Source organism: Notamacropus eugenii, chromosome 5 (assembly GCF_028372415.1).
Source record: "Notamacropus eugenii isolate mMacEug1 chromosome 5, mMacEug1.pri_v2, whole genome shotgun sequence".
NCBI lineage: Eukaryota > Metazoa > Chordata > Mammalia > Diprotodontia > Macropodidae > Notamacropus > Notamacropus eugenii.
Window position 1 is genome coordinate 276,911,222 of NC_092876.1, and position 22,150 is coordinate 276,933,371.

Sequence of the window (22,150 nt, forward strand, 5' to 3'; positions counted from 1 at the left end):
AGATTTTTCCTGCAACATCCTTTCTTAGCCTTTTATTAATATAATCCATTCCTGATAATTCAAGTGTTGAAAATCCACTTTGTGGATGATCTGGGCCTCTGTTTTTCTTCCTGGTTACAACTTTATACATTAGCTCTGTCCAAGGGCTATGCAGAGGCAAAGAGGAGGAGAAACAAACCTCCTCAAAACAGCCTGGGTTTCCACCTGTGACTTTCTGTTTTCTATAGCTCTGGCAAAGGGTTTGGTGGGGGAGGATTGAATCATTGGGCTAAAATGAGGTTTGGAATGTCTATCAATTTCAGTTATTTGGGTTTTCTCTGCCCCCTGCCCCACTTTAACATGACTAATTCAGTAGTATTTATTTATATAAGAATAGGTACAGTGGAGAATTATATATATATATATGTACATGTATATATACGAAGACAAAGAAACCAGACTTTCTAATCCTCAGCCTATCTCCAACCCCTTGACTGGAGGCATGGCAGCTAAAACTGAACCAGCTTTCAGGAAAGCAAATCACCACAGCTGTTCCAAGTCTAGCAGCAGAAAGTATCTCTGGGAGTCACTTGCCTGCGAAGAATATCCATCTCTTTCCTGCCTCCCAGTTCAATCACCTGCTGCATTGTAGTGGCCCTGTTTCACCCTAGGTGGGGAGTCTATGTGCCTGTCATTCTCCCCAGCAGAGAAAACAGGTGCACTTAGAGACAGGGGAAACCATTTGCAGAAAGAAAAAAAAGGGGACCATTGTTAGACTGTGGATGGATGCCTATAAACTTCTCTTTCCAAAACATTTACATTCATATCCACATATCAGAGTCTCTGTGGAAGATTGTGAATTTGCCCCTTATGGCCTATACTGGATCAGAGCCATGCAAAATTAGCATAGACACTGGGCCTGAAAAAAATGAGGCTGCAACATTCTCCGTTTCTTGCCCCTTGCCCACCACCACTCCCACCCCCCAATCCTGCCAAGAAAAAAATCCCACCAGACTATGAGAAAAAGAATGTTCATAAAAATCAAAAATAGAACTTGAAGAACTCTGCTTCCTTCTCCAGACTGCAACTAGGAAATGCATCACCCTCTCAACACACTGGTAAGTATTGGAAAGGCGGGTGAATCTTTTTCTGGCTTGAGAGTTTTGTATCTATCTGCAAGGATGAGATAAGTGCAGTACTAAAAAAGGGTTCTGTAAACTCCAAAAGGAAGAAAACCTCAGAACTTCTGTACCTTAATTCTTGGCTTTGATTGGGCAGATGTCCCTAGTAGCAAGAGTAAGAGTGATGGATGGTTGTATCAGCATATTCATTGGAACAGTGCCTCCCTTCCCTGATTTTGAAATTAAGAAGCTACCTAGGCACAATGAGTCAAGGAGCTGAAGAAATCGGGGATTCTTTGATCCCCAGCCCTCCCTGTGATTGGACAGTTTATATCAATTAAAACGACAATGAGTGTTAAAGGAAAAACAGTCCAACAACTGAGAAGAGGGAAACCCTCCCTCTGGCTTCATTTTGGGTTTGTAATCACCATAACGACCTCTGTGCTTGGGGATTAATGTTTGAGCTGAGTTCAGGCAATCAACCTTTCACAGCCTCTGTTATTATTGCCGGAATAAATACCTGGTTGTGACAAGGTCTGCATTAACATTATGAAAATTGGTACCCCTGTGAATTCACTAATTATCAATGGCTCTTAGCCTTCTTTCCTTTGGTGGTGCCCTGACTCAAAATGAGACTGGATAGTGACTGGGATGATTTGCATATGCTAAGCAGGCCCTCCTGAATTCAGATTTTCTCATTCTTTATAGGCCCTTGTGGGGAATTTCAATTCAGGAATGTTTAGACATGAGTTTCAAAAGGCTATTGCCAGCCTTAGTAAAGAGGTTACCATAGCCCTTCAGGCTTCCAAGGCTGCATCTTGAGAAACATGAATTATGAATCATTTTGAAGGTTTTCCTTAGAATGAGACAGTAGTTTTCAGTACAAGAGCAGGAGGTATTCAGTTCAAGGAGGTTTCTTTGAAGCTGAACTATACAGGAAGGAGATAGGATCCAATTTACAATTTGTACTTTGTGATGTTACTGACTGCTACATACACCCACATGCCCGGAAACCAATGAATAGGTGTAAGAAAATTTAACTTCTTTAGCCTTTCCTTTCAATTCTCTCCCTCTCCTTCCCCCTCCCCATTTCTATCTCTGCCCCTCTCTCCTTTCTTTCTCTTCTCTCTCCTTTCTTTTTGTTTCTCTGCTTTTATTTTTTCAGGAATCTATGTCTATGATGGGACTCTGCATGACATGGAGAAATGTGTCCTCAGTCTAATGAAAGGAGGATTTGTTGTTAATGCTAAGGAAATGGGGAGTGGTGAGGAGGTAGAAGATAGGGTGGATAGAGAGGACCAAAATAAACTTTATGGGTCAATATTATATTCATAGCCTGATAATTTTCATAGTCTACGTGTATGCCCAGAAAGTTACTAAACTGTATACACTCTTTGACTCAGCAATACTTCTGCTAGATCCATATCCTAAAGGTATCAAAGAGGAAAAAGGACCCATATGTACCAAAATATTTTAGCTACTCTTTTTATAGTGGCAAAGAATTGTAAACTGAAAGAGGGAGACAAAGAGGTGCCCATCAACTGGGGAATGGCCAAACAAATTCTATGAATGTGATGGGATACTATTGTGCTCTAAGGAATAACTGAAGGGAAACCTGGAGAGACTTGTATAAAATCATGTAGAATGAAGTCAATAGAATAATTTATATAATAACAACAACATAGTAAAGACAAACAATCTTGAAATACTTAAGAACTAATCAATATAATGAACCACCATGTTTCCAGAGGACTGATAATGAAGCATGCTATCTACTTCCTAAAAGGGAGGTGATGGATTCAAGATATAGAATGAGATTTGCATAATGACATTTGGACATGGATAATGAAGAATTTGTTTTACTAGGCTACGTAGATTTTTTTCCCCTTTAAATTAGTTTGGATTGGGGGAAAATAAATGCTTAATTAAATTTTTTAAAATAAAAAAATACAACAACAAGCAATTACAAACATACATCCCTCCATATGCCTGACTGGACTAGACAGTCTTTTAGCCTGGTTTAGATTCTATCTTCCTTAAAGGTGAGAGACTATACTAGATAGCTTGTGGAAATAACTTCTACTCCTAAGATTCTTTAACTCTACAGTTATCTATAAAAGAGAAATCTTACCTTGACTCGTCCATAGCTTCCTTTGGGGATGAGAATTTTGTGGCCATAAACCTCCACAGATAGCTCCTTCACCCATGAGACAGCCGAGCCCCCTCGGTGTTCATTCTTGGCCTCCACACTGAAAAAGGGGAGGCTGGACACATGCAAGCATTGTCGAGCCAGCAAATAAGCACAGGATCCTTGAAAGTGGAAGAGGAAGCCATCGAAGGTATGGTAGTGAGGCTCCCCAAACACTACACAAGTGCTACTCTCCAGTGGATTACAGTGGAAGAATTTACCCTTGGGTTCACACACCTCATACGGGCTACAGGAGGCATCCTGGCAGAAAATCTCATTATTAAAGTCCAGGCAGCGGCACTTGATGGTACAGTTCACATCATCCCAGAATACCTCTCCTCGTCGAAGGAACTGCCCTAGAAAAACAAAATCACCCCTCATGAGCCAAAACCTATCTTGTCTTCATCTGTCAAGAAGCAGTCATTGGAAGTATCATTGTCTCTATTTGATGAGCAAGGGAAAGACAAAATATAGACAGACAAAGTGACCTACTCAAGGTAACACAGAAAGTCGGAAGGAGATTTAAGAGCTGTTGTCATGAGTTTATTCTCTAGGTCATGGGCTCTTAACTTGGGGCACTAGGGACTCAAGTTGTCCATGAATAGATTTCAAGGGGTCTATAGATTTGGATGAAAAATATGAAATCTTTATTTCAATAACTGATCTCCTTTGTAATCTTATATAGTTTATTTTATGCATTTAAAATATTCTTCTGAAAAAACCTGGAGAGATTTACATAAATTGAGGCTGAGTGAAGTGAGCAGTACCAGGAGAACATTTTATGTAGTAACAGCAACATTGTGCAATGGTCAGATTTGGTAGACTTGGCTCTTCTCAATATGATATTCTAAGACAATTCCAAAAAACTCATGATGGAAAATGCTATCCACATCCAGAGAAAGAACTATGGTATCTGAATGCAGATCAAAGCAGACTATTTTCATCTTTTTTGTTGATGTTGCTTTTCCTTCCTCCTGTTTTTTCCCTTTTGTTTTGATTCTTCTTTTACAACATGATTAATATGGAAATATATTTAATATTATTGTACATGTATAGCCTATATCAAATTGTTTGCCATCTTGGCGAAGGGGGAGGGGAGGAGGGAGAAAAAAGTTTGGAACTCAAAATCTTATAAAAGTGAATATTGAAGATTTTCTTTACATATAATTGGAAAAAATTAAATACTATTAAAAAAAGAAAATAGAAGAGAAACTGAGAAAAAATATTCTTCTGAGAAGGGGCCTATAGGCTTTATTAGTCTGTCTAAGGGCTCCAAGACTCAGAAAGAGGTTAAGAACCCCTTGGGCCCTCAATCAAAATGTTGTAAAGCTTCTCCATTTGCCATGAGATTAATGCTACAAGTACTATTTTCTTTTTGTATCCTAGGACTCCCTTCTTTTTGTGGAACCCCCAAGGACTGTATTAGTTTCTTATGAAATAGTTTTACAAAGGCCAAGAGTTAGCCCCCAAGGCTAGTACTCACTCTCTCTTTACCCCCCTGAGTAAAAAGCCCAAAGAAAAACAGGAGAAATTAGGGGTTTCTGCAAAACAGTAATGTAGGTATCATGAGGGATGCACTATTTCTTTCCAATATCTGATCTTCTTATTTTGGTACAAGTTCAGTTTATAAACAAAATTTCCTCCTAAACAACCTCCAAAGCCTTTGAAATACAATGGCCAATAGCTGTAAGTGACCTCATTTAATGGAAGGATATCTGGAGGAACTATGACCCAGTGCTTAAAATAATGGCTGGAACTCAAGAATCCTAGGTGAGCTCCTACCTCTGCCATGAGAAAGGCCTGAGAATGCCCCAGACCTCACTTTCCCTTATCTATAAAAAAGGTAATAATATTAGATTTGCCCTTTCCTATCACTCAGAGAACAAGTGATGTTTAGAGGATAAAATGAAATCGGAGGATCATCAGGTGTAGAGCTGGAAGAGCTTGTAGGGAATGTCAAACCCACCTACTCCTTTTATAGAGGAGACAATGGAAATGACTTGCCTGAAGTCATGAAGGTAGTAAGGGCCAGAGTGGAGACTTGAACCCAGGGCCTCTGGATACAGATAGAGTGTTCTTTCCACTACAATATGCTGCCTCTTCCTCAGTGCTGCTTTTCTATTTCTCCTTCTTTCCCTATCCACCCTGATACATGCTCTCATTGGCTGTTACCTGGGTTACTGCAATAGAGATGATAGCATTTTAAAGATAAGGGTAATAGGTATTGAGTCAGTCCTAGAACATTTTTCCTTGTGCTCTTACTTTTCTATTTGGAAAAAATAAAATGTCTACATATATTTATACACACACACACACACACACACAGAGTGATGGGTAACAAGGGAGAGACAGAATAAAAGGGAGGTGAGAAGTGGTGAGAGAGTTGAGGTCAGAAGGAATCAGAAAAAAAGGGGAAAAATTGGGGGTTTGTTTTGTTGCCTTCATCTTGCACTAGCAAGAAGGCACTGAAGGACAGAAGGATCACAGGGTATTTCCTAAAAAATGATTGAGCTGTATGCTATGGAACCATGAAGAAAAAGAGAGAGGGGGAAAGTAAAAGTGAAGGAGAAGAAGGGAACAGAGGAGAGGAGTGAAGGGGACAGAGAGAGAGACAGAGACAGAGAGAGAGAGAGAGGAGAGAGAGAGAGAAAAGGAGAGAAGGAGAGAGGGAGAGAGACGTGAACAAGAGAAGGAGAGAGAAGAGAACAAGAGAAGGAGAGTGAAGGAGAGAGATAATGAAGTAGAGAGAGGGGTAGTGAAGGAGAGAGAGAAATGGAGTCAGGACAAAAGGAGAAAACAGAACCATTTTGAGTCCGTCGCACATGATATTTAGTTGAAGGAACTGGGCTCATTTTGCTGGAAAAGAGAAGACTACATAGGTGGGGGTAGGGGAGTGATATCTAGCTTTAAGTATATGAAGGTCTGCATATGCAGGAGACAGTGGATTTCTTTGTTTTGGTCCAAGAGGAGCCAATGGGTGAAAATGACAAAGAGGCGCATTTAGGCTTCACGTTCATAATAACTCCCTAACAATTAGAGCGCCTGGGGTAGAAAGGGCTCCCTAGAGAAGTGGTGAGTTCCTCCTCTTTGGGGGGTCTTTAAGTAGAGGATGGACAATCAGTTATCAATTATGTTATCATGAGAATTCTTTCTGTGTGTAGGTTGAATTAGCTGCAAATTCCCAAATTCTGTGATTCTAGGAAGAAGTCTCAGAAAAGACTTCTGCTATCTCTGCTAGGATTGTAAGTGACTCTGAGGATTTATATGGCCCTTTAGATCCAAGTGTAGCTTAATCAAGGATTTTTGTTAGGATTCCCTCTCTTAATACAATTTGATTCTGCAGTTTCAGGCTAGTGTGCCTACAAGTAGAGAATCAGCTGATTCCCTGTTGGTGGGGGTGGGGGGGTGGCCTGGGCATCCATCTTTCTTTTTCTTTTCTTTTCTTTTTTTACTGTGTTTATTTATTTATTTTTAGTTTTCAGCATTCATTTCCACAGAATTTTAAGATCCAAATTTTCTCATCTCTTCCCTCTGCCAACCCCAAAATGGCATGCATTCTGATTACCCTTTCCCCAATCTGTCCTCCCTTCTATCACATCCCTCCTTTTCCTTAGCCCCATCTTCTCTCTTCTTGTAGGGCAAGATAGATTTCTATACCCCATTACTTGTACTTCTTATTTCCCCATTGTGGCATCCATCTTTCTAAGCTTGCTGCATGGGGTCTATGATCCAAGAGAGTAAGGAGATATTCCAGGGTAGACCTGGGTCCTTCTGACATGAGAGAATCTCTGCTTACAAGGCTTACAGCCTTACAGCCTTACAGGTAAATGTAATTTAATAATGTCAGCATTACAAAGTAGCAGTGCTTTCCATGGAGAGTAATTTCAAGTTTCAAGGTAAGGTTTGTTGAGGTTCTAAAAGCCTTTAAAATTTTTTTTGAAGTAGTGAAAAGAGAATAGACTGAGCAGATATACACTCAGCAGGCCAGATTACCTCTGTAACTCCTTTCTATACCTGTCCTATAGGAAAAAAAATGCAAATTAGCAATTATGTTTCCTACCTTCCAAGTGTAGGGACCTCAAAATGGAATAAGAGATTTTATCTAATCCCTAGTGGCTCATAAAAGATCGACCTCAAAACTGGCCCCCTGTCAATTTTTGGCCCTTGTTCAATGCAGAATATATTATCAACAGCTCAATTTATGACAATTTCAAGTCAATGATTTTTTCAAGTTTCCAATAAAGGAGAGAAAACTCTCTTTGTTTGTCCAGAGTTCTGGACTGAAGGTAGGCTTTCCAGATATTTTGATTTGTAAAATGATAACATAATAAGCTGATTCTATGCAGCAGCATTCCCCTTGTTATTACCCAGACCCAATCCCAATCCCATTAGGCTGATATACACCCAGTGACACAAAAGAATGTGTAGCCATTTGTATGTGGATATTGAATTTGTCCTGTATATAAAACTCAAATCCATAATTCAGGAGTCGGGGAATGAAGTCAGAGGTGGGGCTCTGCACACTAATGGGGTCTGTTCAACTCTACTGCTCTGCAGGATCCTAGTTTCCATCATTATAGCATTTCAGTCTTAATGCCGAGAGATCAGAAGTCTAACACTGGGCCTTTGTACTTTCTATCCATTGCTTCTGTGACTCTTGGAGAAAGTAGGAAGGGATGACTGCAACTTAGCAGGTACTTAGTCTAGTCTCTAGGTTTCGAACATATGCAACACTCCTGAGAGCTCCCTGAACCAGATTAAAATGTCATTGGGAAATATTTAATTAGTTAAATAAAAATAGAACACAGATAATGTTGATATGTGGTTTTCTGAGTCAATAGGTGGCCTACAGGGATGCTGATGTGCACTTTGGTAGCCTCTATTTCTATTTAAGTTTGACATCACTTAGTCAACAAAAAGAAGAACGACTTGCCATTGGTTTGTGCCCTCTATCCACGGATGGTGAGACTGGTGATATATCTACACAGGATGGAGTAGGCAGTCTTTGAAATGTTGGTGAGCTTTGGGACTAAATTCTTTTCAATCTAGCTTAATTCTAGCCTGCCTCCAAAATACATATTTGCTATTCTTAACACCTTGCTGTTTACAGAGTCCATAAAGGGTGCCACCCGAGAACCCTTCTCTCATAGGACCAGGAAATGGTCTCAGCCAGAATTCTTCAAGCGGCAACTCGAGCAACAGAAATTTGGAGAGAATCAAAGCTAGCTTTAAACCTTGCTGAACGAGTTGGAGAACAGACCTCAATACGTTTCTTTTAGGCCAACATCAGAAGTTTGGAGCTCTCTCTAAACTATTAGAAACTCATTTACAAGCATAAAAGCCAGAGTAAGATATTAGAGGGAGATGGATAGAAAAGGAAGGCACCATGGTCTGGTCCCATTAGACCAGTCATGTCTAATTAAATAGAAGCAAGGTCTATTAAACCACGTCAAACCATGTCAAACTATGTAAAACTTCCTGTGGGTCATGTACTGACTTAGGAAACCACACATTTATATATTCCTTTCCTTTTTATTAATATATCAATACATTAAAATCAGAAAGTAACTGCATTTTAATCTGGTTGAGGCAGCATTCAGGAGTGTTGTGACCTGCGGACTGCATGTTTAACCCCTTATGCCTTAGACCATCTCAGTCTGGCTTTTCTGTATATGTGACAGAAGGCTTGACTGAGAGCTCCTTTGACTACAGGGAGACCAGAGATTGGCCTGGTCTGGGAAAAGGAGCTGAAGCCTTCATTCCTCCCCCAAACCAGGCAATGTGGAGATGCTGGCCCCACGTTTCCTGTTTCTCCCAATATCTTCAGCAATCCCCTTTTAGTCTGTAATCAGCACACAGAGAATTTCTGTTTCCCAAGAGTGACTAGGAAAACCAGAAGCAGGGTCCTCACAAACGTGAATGTTCCTATGAAAGTCCCAGGCTTTTTTGTACATCCAAAGAGTTTTCTCATAGTTCAGAGAAGGCTCAAAACTTCTGATGCTGGCCTAAAGGAAACCTACTGAGGTTTGTTCTCTGGCTCATTCAGCAAGGTCTGAAGCTGACTTTGATTTTCTCTAAATTCCTGGTTGTTCAAGCTGCTGCCAGGGAGGATTTAGGAGGAAAGCAATCCCAAAGACTGTGTTAATGATTTCTCTTTCTAGTTGTGCTGGGGAACCCTTATTTACCTTCAATAGGTCCTGGCAACATTCCAAACTTGTCTGGCGATGCTAAGCCACAGAAAGCAGATGGCAGAGCAGGAGGAGTAATTATGGATTAAAGAACAAATAAAAATAAGGATAAATGGTCAAAAATACAGAAATGAGGAGGAGGAGGAGGGCTGTTTTCTGTCCCTCTGTTTAGGAAATCACTCAGGATACTGGTCTTCTTGGGGAACCATAAAGGAGAAGGTACAGGGTTGAGGCCCAGGCTAAGACTTGACAACCCAGAGCAGCAAGTACAGGATTGCAGCTCCCTGCATGATGACTTGTACTTGCTAAAATTACCTTGATCTTTTTTACCCAGCTGAGATATGCCAAAAGAGCAAAGCATCAGAAATAAGTCCACCCCCACGGCCTAAAAGCCTGGCTGTCACTCTAGACTAAACAGACTCACTTTTCCAGAGAAGGGAAAAGTCTTTTTACCTCTGGAGGTACAACCATTTGCTGGGTCAATTTCCTTCCCATCGACTTTAAAGGCCCAGCGACCTGGGACATTCACGTTTGTGGTCTCTTGGATGTTCACAATATCAGGGGTTCTTGACCCTGGGAGGCTGAAGAAATTGGTGAGGTTTCCCCCATTAAATCCTGCCTAGAATATAGAAGCAAGAGATGTTTTATGAGTACGTAGACCACACAACTTTAGCCAACATATCCAGAAACCTAAATTTCAGGAGAAGCTATATCTATTTTTAAGATATGTCCCTTTACAGATCATCAGTACTCCAGGTAGGAAGGACCAGGACCTGAACTGTCCTTTATCCAGTCCATCCCAAGAACAGTCAAAGAAATGCAAAGTAAGGGGGACAATACTACTGTTTTTTCCCATGCTCAGTTGAGATTGGCAAGAACTGATGCCTTTAGTTAGCAGTTGGAGACCCGTAGGATCTGGACAATGTAAATCCCAATAATGCAAGTTGATTTAAGAGAGTACAAATGGAGGAAGGGAACCCACCTGGGCCATCACTCCACCGAGACCTGTAAGGGGGTCACCTCCACTTGCCGTTCCAGTGGTCCAGTTAATTTCATGATAATTGAAGAGGGTGAATGTGGACGCACCATCAGAGATTAGCACAGCCTGGAAGGTGTTTACCTAGAAAAGGGAATGCACACACATGACTCAGGAGACAGGATGGTTAATGTGCTCCCTTGCTAGCAAGAAGACTCAATTTCAAGTGTGACTCTGGACAAGTCACTCCAGTTGTCTAGGTCCATTTCTTGATCTGTAAAATGGAGGGTTTAAACTGTATGGTCCCTAAAGTCCCTTTCAGGTTCTAAATATATGATCTCATGAACTCTATGTCTCTTATATTCTGTCCTCTATCCCAATAACTACCCTGTTGTTGAATAGTCTCATTTTTTGGAGCCTCTCTCTGCCTCTTCTCTGAACTGGCTCTCTCCAAAAGGGACTACAAAAAATCCATATCTATATAAAGGGGAATTTGCCTGAGGAGTACCCAGGGCACTGACTCGGTGCCCCTCTTATATTTCTGAGTTCTAACAAGACGGAAAAGGCCAAAGCAAAGACATAGCTTGTGATATATCAGATCACCTATAGATGGCACCATGAGAATAAAGTATGAGAGACAATTGCCCAACAGGGAGCCTAAATGAATAGTACCTTGCTTCCCCGTAGCTGCAATTTCACCAAAAAAAAAAATTATTCTTAAAAATAAATTCATCATGACTGAAGTGGTAATAATGCAGGGTTTGCCTTTTCCCTTTCAGGAATACATAGCTAATCTTTAGATTTCTTGCCTCCTTCAAATGGAATTTTGAAAGTGATGTTTAAAAAGCACTTTGTAGAGGAAAATTGCTACTATTATGAAGCGTCACTTTAGATTTGCAAAAGTCTTTATGCTCATGTTTCTCAGACCAGTCCTGAAAAGGGAGTCAGCCCAGCCATGCCTGGCTCCTAGATAACAATGACTTCAATTAATGGCTTAAAATCTGCACTAAGACTTTTGGGACACCCCGTATTATCCTTTGAAATTTGCAGAGCACTTTACAAATTTTTATCTGTTTTGATTCTCAGAACAACCCTTTGAATTAGAAGAAAAATGGGCAGAGGGAGGGCCAGAAACTTCCTGGAAATTCTTCCCTAGTGACTGGATGGCATGACATAGGACATGATTTCAGTTCGTCTTGTGAACCATCTTTGCAGATCCTTTGTCTCAGTTTTAAACTCTTAAGAAAAGGAGTGCTGCAATAAGGTCAATGCCCCTTTCAAACAATTTTCACAGTCAGTTAGACCTGTACAATCTGCAGCTCTGCCCACACTTAAGAATGACCCCTTCGTGTTCCTCTACTTTCCAGACCCAGATTTTCAGGATAATCAACAGAACTGAAAGGAGAAGCAGCATCTACATCTTTTTAGCCCTTTCCTTGCTCCTAAGTGAGGGGTTATTTTCACAGTAGGCATTCTGCTATAACAGTTGAGAGACCCGAAACCATGTCCCATGGAATCAAACTGAACTAGAAGATATTGAAGCCATTGGTTTCATCTTTGGCCACTTAGAAAGGCTTAGGGGGAAGGAATTTCCAGGTGAGTGGAGTGCAGTGGGTGAAGAGGAGCTTGCTTTGTTGAGGCTGACCTCTTCACCAAAAGGTCTGTTCTTGTTATAGCAGATGGCATTCCTGATAGTCACACAGATATTTATCTGCCTTCCTTCATTGCCTCTGTTCAAAAAATGGGAAAAGTGCAATACAGAGGAGCGGATGCAGATTATACCAGGGTCCAGTAGTGGAGTGAAGGAAGTATCAGACTCAAGAGATGGATACCCCAATCAAGGCCACACAAAGATGACATAAGCTTAACTCCCACTTCCTGTGCTGGGATTCATTACCAAGAAACAGTTTTCTTCCTTTAAAACCAAGTCTAATTACATATTTTGCCAAAGTATATTGCAAGAATGATTCATTGCTGATCACAGGAGACAGCTCAAAATCAACCTGCTTGGGCTAATTTACCATCAATGCTCCTGAGGGTGATCAACAAACCTATTAACTTTATTTTATTTTTCTGAAGTCGGTAAAGGACAGATGCAGCCAGGTCCACACTGACTAGAGGGGTAATTGAAGGGAGTGGACATGTTCACAGCAGTTTGAATATGTTCCTTTAAACTATGGTTTCAGTTCCTCCAAGGTCCTCTTTTTATAAATTCAATTTTATTTTTGTAGCCCTAGACCTTTTACAAAAGGAATGTTTACTTCAAAAGATAATCTCAAATATACAAACTTGGGCCAGCTAGATGGTACAGTTGATAGAGAATCTGACCAGAGTTAGGAAGACCCGAGTCACTGAAGACCTCAGGCACTTAATAGCTATGTGACCCTGGGCAAGCCACTTAACCCTGTTTGCCTCAGTTTTCTCACCTGTAAAATAAGTTGGAGAAGGAAATGACAAACCACTCCAGTCTCTTTGCCAAGAAAACCCCAAATGGGGTTATGATGACTTGGACATGACTGAAATGACTCAACAACAATGCATATACTTTCTCCTCCCAGCACAGAGAAGGGATAATCCTCCTCTCCCCCTAGACTACCTCAGTATCTGGGAAAGAAAAGAGGATTAAGTTCATATAAGCCTCTTTAATCTTCAAGAGAGTCCTCTGGGGAAAACAAGTCTGCACATTTGTCCAGAGCCTAGAAGAAGATTCAGAAAACTCAGACCATTCTTTACCATTGTTGCTCCAGGACATTCTCTTTCTGCAGAGCTCTGAGCTTTTATGTCTTGAGCAAAGATCTTTGTTGTTTCCTTAAAGTAGAGAGAGGTACTGTAGGAGGAAAACTCTCTCAGTAGGAAAAGGAAAGGGATCATCAGTTAATTTGGGTGGGACTGGCTTAAAGATTTTTGGTACTGATGAACCTTTTTTTGCAGAATCGAAGATTTTGCTAGGCTTTTTCTCCAAGGAGCTTAAAGCACTTGGAATATTACCTCATTCATCCTTTTAGAAAGAGTTTTTTCCTAGTCTAGAAATTTACTCCAAAGCACAAAAGAGAAAGGATCTAAATTATATTGCCATTTTTTTATTGCTGAAGGAAGTTTTTTTTTTTTTTTTAAAAACAGTGGTCAGCATTTGATGGGCATTTTTTTTCTGCTACTGACACTAAAATTTATCGATTCCTGGCATCCAGGAGCCTAACGCTGTAAGGTATGAGACATAAAAGGCATAAAACATCACCCACAGAATCATTAGCAATCCATAACCTGACAGAGGGAAATGTATACTTCTTTAGAACTTATTTCCAGCCAGTGCATCCCTCTCTTAAACTTGTATCTTTCTGTTCTACAGAACCTCTTAGCAATAAAGTGCTTCTTGATACTCAGAATGGAAGGTGCTAAAATGCAGTGTGCTTACTATATTGTAGGTGTGACTTGCAAGCCCCATAGTTTGTCACCCCAGTATCGAACTCACTGGTTACCATTCCTCACCCCCAACCAATGGAATGCAGTGCTAAGGGAATTGGAACACAGATGGAGTTGGAAATATTCCTAGGAAAGCAAGGGCTTTCTTGAGTTCCTTTGCTCATCAGATGATTTACGGCAAACCTAACAGTTCTTCTGATCCTTCAAACATACCCATTTCCAACACAACCAAATAAGCATCAGGCCCTCCTAACAAACTATGCTTCATCATTTCTTCATGGGTAAAGTTGATTATCTCTGAGATAATGCTGGAGATAACCTATTTTATTCAAACTTTTATCTAACTGCTCATTTGGGATTTTGGAGCAGATGTTCAACCTTTATTCTTGAAACACTCTACCTGCCCACTCAAATTAACATCAAATAGGAGTAATTTCTGTCTTGGTCACAATAAAAAGTAAAAAGGCATGACAGAAAATGAATTAGGTTATTTGTGTTCCATACCCAGCAGTCTCTTCTCAACCTCTTATTAGGTTTTGTGAAAGCAAGAAATTAAAAAGATTAGTTTTAGAATTAGAAAGAGGTACTTGTACCTTAACTATAAAAGGAAGAGACTCTGAGGTTTCTAGATTGATCACTCATCAATATGTGACCTGAGATAGTTCTCTGGGTCTCAGTATATTCTTCTGCAAAATGGACATACTATCTAAGAGAAGACAATTGAAAGACTTAATTTAGACTTTCATAGTATTTTGAGTCTGGGATGACACATCTTCTTAAATATTGCAGCAAGCTGGACTGACTAAGTGTGGTATTTCTGTCTCTGCTCCAGAAAATGGGAGCATAGCAAGATAATCATTATTGTACAAGTAATCTGAGCTCCTTACTGAGTTTCTGTGCTCTAGCAATAAAACTCTCTTTGACTGTTGTTAAAATGGCATGGATTGACTGTTGGAATATGAATGAAAAAACAAAAAGGAGACTTTGGATTATTACAGGAGTGGTGCTGCTCCCGCCATAAAATGTGACCTCCTCCCATGTCACAATGAACACCCAAATGGCAGAGAAGGTGGCCATGTCTTTGAAGTATTTCCTGATATCTTTGGTGGCTCTTCTCAGGATCACAGGGTCCATGGTCTCTCTGTAATAGATTTCTCCTCGAATTCCATTATGAACATCTGCCCAAAATGGGGCAATGAAGGCCCGGCCATCCGTGAGAGGAAAGGACTCTGGAGTAAACTGGCTCACCAGCACATTGAAGGAAACCACCCCATTATTATTGACCTACAAAAGAGAAGAAGAGTTTCCTGTGAAGGAACTAAAACCGACAATTGCAGTCACTCATTATGATAGACATCTCCTTAGTCATTGAATGCAAGGTAGCTTTCAAATCACAGACTTGGCACCCTAAAACACCAATTCCCACCATTCATGTCAGGCGGTCTGTTTACTTTCAGGCAATTCCAATGGCTCCATTTCACTTTCAATTTATAGTCAATTTCATTTCTCATTAATAATCAGTTTCATTTTTATGTTCCCTTTCCCATCTTTGTTTAAACTCGTCATACATCACTGAGCTTGTGTATGTGCATAAGAGAGAGACAAACAGAGACAAAAATAGAGAAGCCAAAGGAAAGGGAAAAAATGAGAGGAAAAAGTGAGAAGCTCTCTGTAAGACTGGATTCTCATTTTGCCACAAGAGAGTACTGTCAGTCAAAGATAAATCAGATATGCCTGCTCTTGTCAAAACCTCAACCCCAGAATGAGCTCCCATTGTAAATGAGTCATTTAGGTATCTCCTATTGATGTCAAAAATGAGTCCTGAACTCAGACTGAGGGCAAAGGTGAAACCTACAGTTGCCTGATTCTAGAATCGCTCTTGCGTTCTGATGACTCCTTTCTACAGTCACAACATAAATGTTGAGCCATGAACAGTTTATGCAGGGTATGTAAATGACTTTCTACAGTGATTTCTTCATGATTTGCAAATGGGCAATTTATTACATTACCAAGCCTTGTTGCAAATGCACAAGACAATAAGTAAATTCAGTTTACATAGCACCCATAAACAGCTCAATCTTCTCATGCATTTGTTAATATAAATGTTTATAGGGGAAAGCCTTATGGTTACCATGTGGCTTGTATAATTTTACTTAGAGAGATGTCTTGTTCTAGGAACTTGTGGAGAGTCCTCATTTGGGAAAACGTAGAGAACTGCCTTCCTACTCCCTTATTATCAATCAACCAATCACTATTATATAAACTCCTTACAAATAAGGATTGTTGTTAATACTTTGTCCTTGCATCTTCCTGCCTAACATAGGGCTTGACACACAGTGGGCACGTGATAAGTACATGTTGATTGACTGAATGTTTCTTATTCATTGTCATATTGGCATGAACAATGGGAAAGATTCTAATAGCAATTACTAAAGAACTAGGCCAAGTATGCGCTAAACTCATTTGGATTGGGGGGAAGGGGTGCATATCTTCTTTAGATAAAAAAGTCACTGAGTGCTTAGAAGTAACAAGACTAACAAATTTGAATAAATTTGGAATGGGCCTTAGAAGTCATCTAGTTAAATGTCTTTATTTTATAGGCAATGAAAATAAGTTCTAAAAATCACAGGACCCTAGATTTAGACTTTAGAGATCATCTAATCCAGCAGTTCTCAAATTGTGGTCCATTGACCCCTACGGGTGGCCCGAGATCCTTTCAGGGGGTTTGAGGGGCCAAAACTATTTTCATAACAATTTTAAGATGTTATTTGCCTAGAAAATACTCTTCTTTTTTTCACATCTGTGTGAGGATGGATTTTCTTCACAGACATCAACCAAAACAATAAATAGTAGCAGATCTAATATGGAAGTAGATGTGAGAATCTGTCTTCTAGTAAGCCAGATGTTACAGAGATTTGCAAAAATATTTAAAACACTGTCACTCTTCTCTCTGACATTTTCGTTTTGAAAAATATTCTTATTTTTAATTAAAAATTGATTTAACATGTACAAGGTATACTATTGTTTTTTTAAATGAATTAATTTTAAAGTTTTACTAGTTTTAATTTCTACTATGGTGCACATCAATAAAAATAACTCATATAAACAAAATCTCTTTGGGATCCTTGATAATCTTTAAGGAGGAAGGAAACAAACATTTATTAAGTGACTACCAAATGCCAGGCAATATGCTAAGAACTTTACAAATATTATTTCTCCCAACAACACTGGTAGGTAGGTGCTATTGTTATCCCCATTGCACAGTTGAGGAAATGCAGGCAGACGGAGGTCTGCCTCACACATCTAGGTAAATGTCTTACTCCATATTTTGATTCTAAGCTGCTTCTCCCCTTCCAATCACTCCACTCTCTCTAAATGGTGGTAAGGAGGGAGGGGTACAAAGGTATGATATGATTTGCCTAGGCCTCATGCTAAAGCCAAGAAGGCTAATGCCACTGGGCTGTGATGGTGCAGAAATAGGATTTCTTTGACCTGTACTCACCTCATCATATATCACACCATTCTGTCTGAAAGCAGCAACCCCATTAACCCAAAAGCTTTCATACTAAGCAAATAACCTGGAAAGCAGGTGTCCAGAGGTCCCTTCATAATAAATGGCATCATTTGCCTGTGCAAACATCTAGGTTTGGAAGGTATGCTCCCTAGGCTTCTCTGTAAGTATAATCAGAGCAGCCCCGTGGTCTGTGTTTCTACAGTTACAAACCCCACCACAGCAGTGTCTCCCCAAAGAGTAAGAAAGTCCAAGACAGCAGCTGCCCAGAGTTTTCCCACACCCAGAAGAATAGGAAAAGTGATATTAATCCTGTTGTGGTTTACTGTATCATCCCCCCCTGTCATGTAGCAGAAATAATGCTCACAGCATTGGGGCTGCTGCTTCCCTTCTGCGTTTAATCACCCACAAAAGCAATTTATTGCCCTGTATACTCCTCCACTATGAACATTAGCCATTAAATATACCTTTGACTTTCTTAATCATAAAACCTATCAGCTCATGAAATCTCAGAACTTGTCATCTGGCTGCTACTAAATCCTCTGGTCCTGGAGCATTGGAAGAGTATGTTTAAACTACTCTTCTTAATGTCACAGTGATGGAGCAGAAGAGGAGCGGTGTAATAACTGAGTTGTTTCTCCACTTACATAGACAGTCCGATAAGGAACGCCAAAGAAGAAAACTGGGATGGTCAACTTAATCTCCGATGAGCTTCCGTCATCTACTTTGGGGGTCTTGGTGTCATTCTGCCAAAATGGGTACATGAGTTCCCTGGGTTGTACTGTCAAAAGAGACGGTAGTTAGATAGATGATACCTCCCTTTGCACATCTGACAGAAGATACCCCCTCTCGTCTGCCAAAGTCCTCCTCTTCCAGGAAGTCTTGTTTACTCAACAGAAATCAGACTGCTTTTCCTAACTATCCCAGCCAAAATAACCCACATCTCTCTGGTTTCTAGTCTTGGGGAATGGAGGGTGAGAGCGATCTTTTCTCCTTGGGATGTCAGCTTCCAAGGGAAAAGGCATATGTTTCCCAGATGGTCAATATGACTTGGGAATACAGGTGTTAACTGATAGATCATTGTGAAATTATATATTTTTAGAGATCTTTGAGGATAAGAAAGGCATTTCTCTTCTGTCTCGCCTCAATATTACTTTGGATTTGTTTTCTACTGGATATGCTTTCTACTTATTTGTCTATATATATATGTTGTTTTCCTCGAGGAAAGAGTATGTCCTTAAGGGTAAGTGCTATTTCCTCAGCACCTAGGACAGTACCTGACACATTGTCTGTCTAGGACGGTTTAAGAGCCAGTAGCGTGGAGGCTAGAGACTGGATATCATGACCTCTAGGTTTGCAAGGCACTTCTAAACCAAGAGTACGTATGATTATGTAAGTGTTTTAGAGAGAGGACTTTCACTTCCTTCATAAAAGGATCAGGCAGCAGTTCATAGCAAGAAATAAATGTCAACTGGAACCTAAGCAGGAGCAGCAGGAGAGTGGAAGGTTTGTAGTAGTACCTGGAATGTGAGTGACGCTGATTGAGAATTAATACTAAAAGAGGGCTCTCTGCCCATCTCTTTCAGCAGGCAGACACAGAATTCTGCAGAGGTCAAGGGATGTTGGTCACTCACTTTAGAATTCACTGGAAAGGAGGCTGTGGCATTGAGCCTCTGCGCATCTCTCTGGCCAAGAGGTGAGAGTCATTACAAAAAAGTCACCCCTACTGAAACCGTAATAGCACCTTTTATGACAATCTGGCATCTCTCCTGGAAGTCTCCCATCTAAATTCTGGCCAGGTGTGGCCCTGTTTACCTGGGGAAATGAGACCATTTCCCTTGGGGGAATACTAATGGATTACCAACACCAAACCTGAACAGTATGTTCCTTTGAAGTCATCTCCTTAGCTTCTGCCTGCTTTAGCATTTATCCTTGTTTCCCTTAAATTCTGACAATAAATTATCTTCTCCCACACTTTTTCATTTTAGAGTCCAAACCTATTTTGGGCTTCTAGCCACTGCTCTTGAGATACTTCCTGGGCATGCTGTTGAAGCTGACAACCCATTCTTATGCCGTTCCCCCCTTCTTGGGAAAGGTCCCTGGCTCCCCACCGAGGGTGCTGATAGGTTCGGTCACATTTGGCCAGAACTATCTTGGCTCCTTTAGGAACCTTCTAGCTGAGAAGAACAAGAGTTCACATAAAAGAGCCTCGTGGAAAGGCCAGAAAGTAAATGGTCTGCAGCTTGGGAAACTCCCAGCTTTCCCTGTTCTGGAACTGACTAGACACTTGACTAATCTCTTTCAATGGGCTGACAGTGGTTAAAAAGGGAAAGCTAGCACGACCAACAGACTATATTCACCATTTCTCTGACCTTAGGTATTTCTGCTACGTTAACCAGCATTATAAACTTTGGGAGGCTCAGTCTAATGTTCAAATATAGGAGTATGGGGCTAACATACTTGAATATGGAAAGACTTCCCAGCTTCTACCATTTGGGAGACAACTGAATCCCTCAATGGTTTTTTCTTTTAAATGTATTTAAGAAGCTCAATGATTAGATGAAGTAATTCCCTAAGTCTTCTGGAGAACAGGGTACAATCTGTCCATAGTACCCAGCATGCCCACCAAAAGTGGAATAAGTAATAAATGCCATTTATATAGTATTTTACAGCTTACAAAGCACTTTCCTCGTAACAACTTTGTGAGATAGGCACAATTAGCAGTGTTGCCCCCATTTTATAGATGGGAAAATTCTGCTAATGATAAAGGAGCTCTTCAAAATAAATCTTTAGAACCATTTTGCGTTTTTATCCTTTCAGGTAAACTCCTTGGGAACCAAGTCCAAAGTAAGTTCCCATGCTCAGTTAACATGGAAACTGAACACTTTGATAGTCAGGTAGGAGATCAGTGCCTCAGACAGTACAAAGTGCTCAGGTATTATATGAGGGTGGGGGTGGGGGTGGATGTTATCCCCCATCCTGTCTCTAACCTCTGCTTGGAAAAAATAGCAGACTGTGACCATGGAGATTTTCTCCATCTCCACTCCCAATAGTCATACTTATCTCTTATGGCGGCTGATATTCTCTTCCTTCATATGTGGAGAGATTTTTTGGTCCTAATGAGTAATAACTTTCTGCCACGAGGACAAGGGAAATAGTCCATGTAATATGGACAATCAATCAATGTCAAACCTAATAACAATTCTAACAAGAACATCTGGAAAAGTTAGCCACGGTCTGGGTACTTGTTGAATGAATAGCGATCCAAAGTGGGTCAGGCTTAAAATACAATCATTGCCACCTCAGAGATGTGAAATTAACTCTGTCTTCTCTTCAGGTTATGAAAAGGAAAAAACCCCTGGAATTTGCAGCACTGCAAATCAGTGACACTGAAGTTAATGGAAGAGCCAGCCCGAGAATTCTCTGGGCTACCATCAGGTCCCTGATATTAAGACTGAATATTTCACTATAAAAATTATATTTCCCCAGGACCTCTCTTCCTAAAGAAAAAGGTACAGAGAGATGGGGAGAGGTCTTGCATTTGAATATAATTTCACCTTTTTTTTTTGGTCACAGCATCAATGCTGCTTGAAGTTTCCAAAACAACATAAGAAAAATGATGAGGTGTCCTGTCTGTTTAAACACTTGGGCCTACTATAATCATGTTTTATAGACAAGGTATAAGATAAAAAAACAGAAAATTGACTTTAAAATTTCTGCAGAATTTTCTCTAATTTGAGCTTAAAATTTAAAGAAATGTCACAGAGTACATAGCAAAAGGGAGAAACAGATATGATTTTCCATCTAATGGACAGTTTTATAACAGAAAAGCTGAGGATCATTAAGATGCAGGATTTTTCTTTTCTACCTGGAATTTCCTATCTGTGGACTGTAACAGGAATTTATGAAACTCTCAGAGTACTTTAAAATTCTCTTTGGGTCATTACAAGGAAAACCTTCAAGTTCCTTATGCCAGAAATTTGATGAAAGAGGTCTAATATCTATAATATTATATGTTACTTTGTACCAACACGCAGTTACTCTGTATATACTTAGAAAAATAAAGTATTGAATTTCAGAAACCAGAAGACCCAAGCATTCATTTAGTCCAATATCCATCTAAACCAGACTCTCCTCCATAGCAACTCCAATAAATTGTCATCTAGGCACAGTTCAGAGACCTTCAATGAAGGGGGATCTACTAATTCCATTTGAATTATTTTAAATTTGTATTCTATGACATGCTGATAGGGAAACCTGGCCTGGTATTATGTTGAAGCTTTTTTAAAAAGTGGAAAATTAATAAGATTATTAATTCATTTATCAACTAACTAATCAACAAGCATTTATCAAGCACTTACTATGTGTCAGGCACTGTGCTGGGTGTTGAGTATACCAAGAAGAATTTATACCATGATACACTTTTCAGAATTAATGCCAGTGTTCTCTGTTATATCTGTAGGCACATGATCATACACCTGCCTTTAAACATATGGTTCCTTCAAGAGCTTCATTATTATGAGTCTAAGAGTATGCAAATCAAAAGTACTAAGAAAGTCAGGAGTACTCACCTTGGTGCTGTACAAGTGTGAAGATGAAAGAGACCCAAATTCTAAGTAATGATGAATAATTCATCCTGGAATTTTAAAAAGAAAAAGAAAAAAAATACCCATCGGGCCCCAGTAAATAGAGTACCAGATGCACTTACTGGCAAATCCCTAGGCACAGCAAAACCACCATGTAAAAGCTTCACATAACCACATCTAC

General features: G+C 40.0%; 1 protein-coding gene across 1 annotated transcript in view; it reads right to left on the reverse strand.

Annotated features, from left to right (window-relative positions):
* The window catches only part of LOC140506119 (tubulin-specific chaperone cofactor E-like protein), a 150,737-nt gene that overhangs the window by 59,091 nt on the left and 69,496 nt on the right, over positions 1-22,150 (reverse strand). The window contains exons 10-15 of the mRNA XM_072612921.1: positions 21,955-22,019; positions 18,031-18,164; positions 14,869-15,156; positions 10,459-10,596; positions 9,930-10,095; positions 3,232-3,644 (exon numbers count right to left, since the gene is read on the reverse strand). Of these exons, the coding sequence (XP_072469022.1) occupies positions 3,232-3,644; positions 9,930-10,095; positions 10,459-10,596; positions 14,869-15,156; positions 18,031-18,164; positions 21,955-22,019 (1,204 nt within the window). The remainder of the gene's footprint in view (positions 1-3,231; positions 3,645-9,929; positions 10,096-10,458; positions 10,597-14,868; positions 15,157-18,030; positions 18,165-21,954; positions 22,020-22,150) is intronic.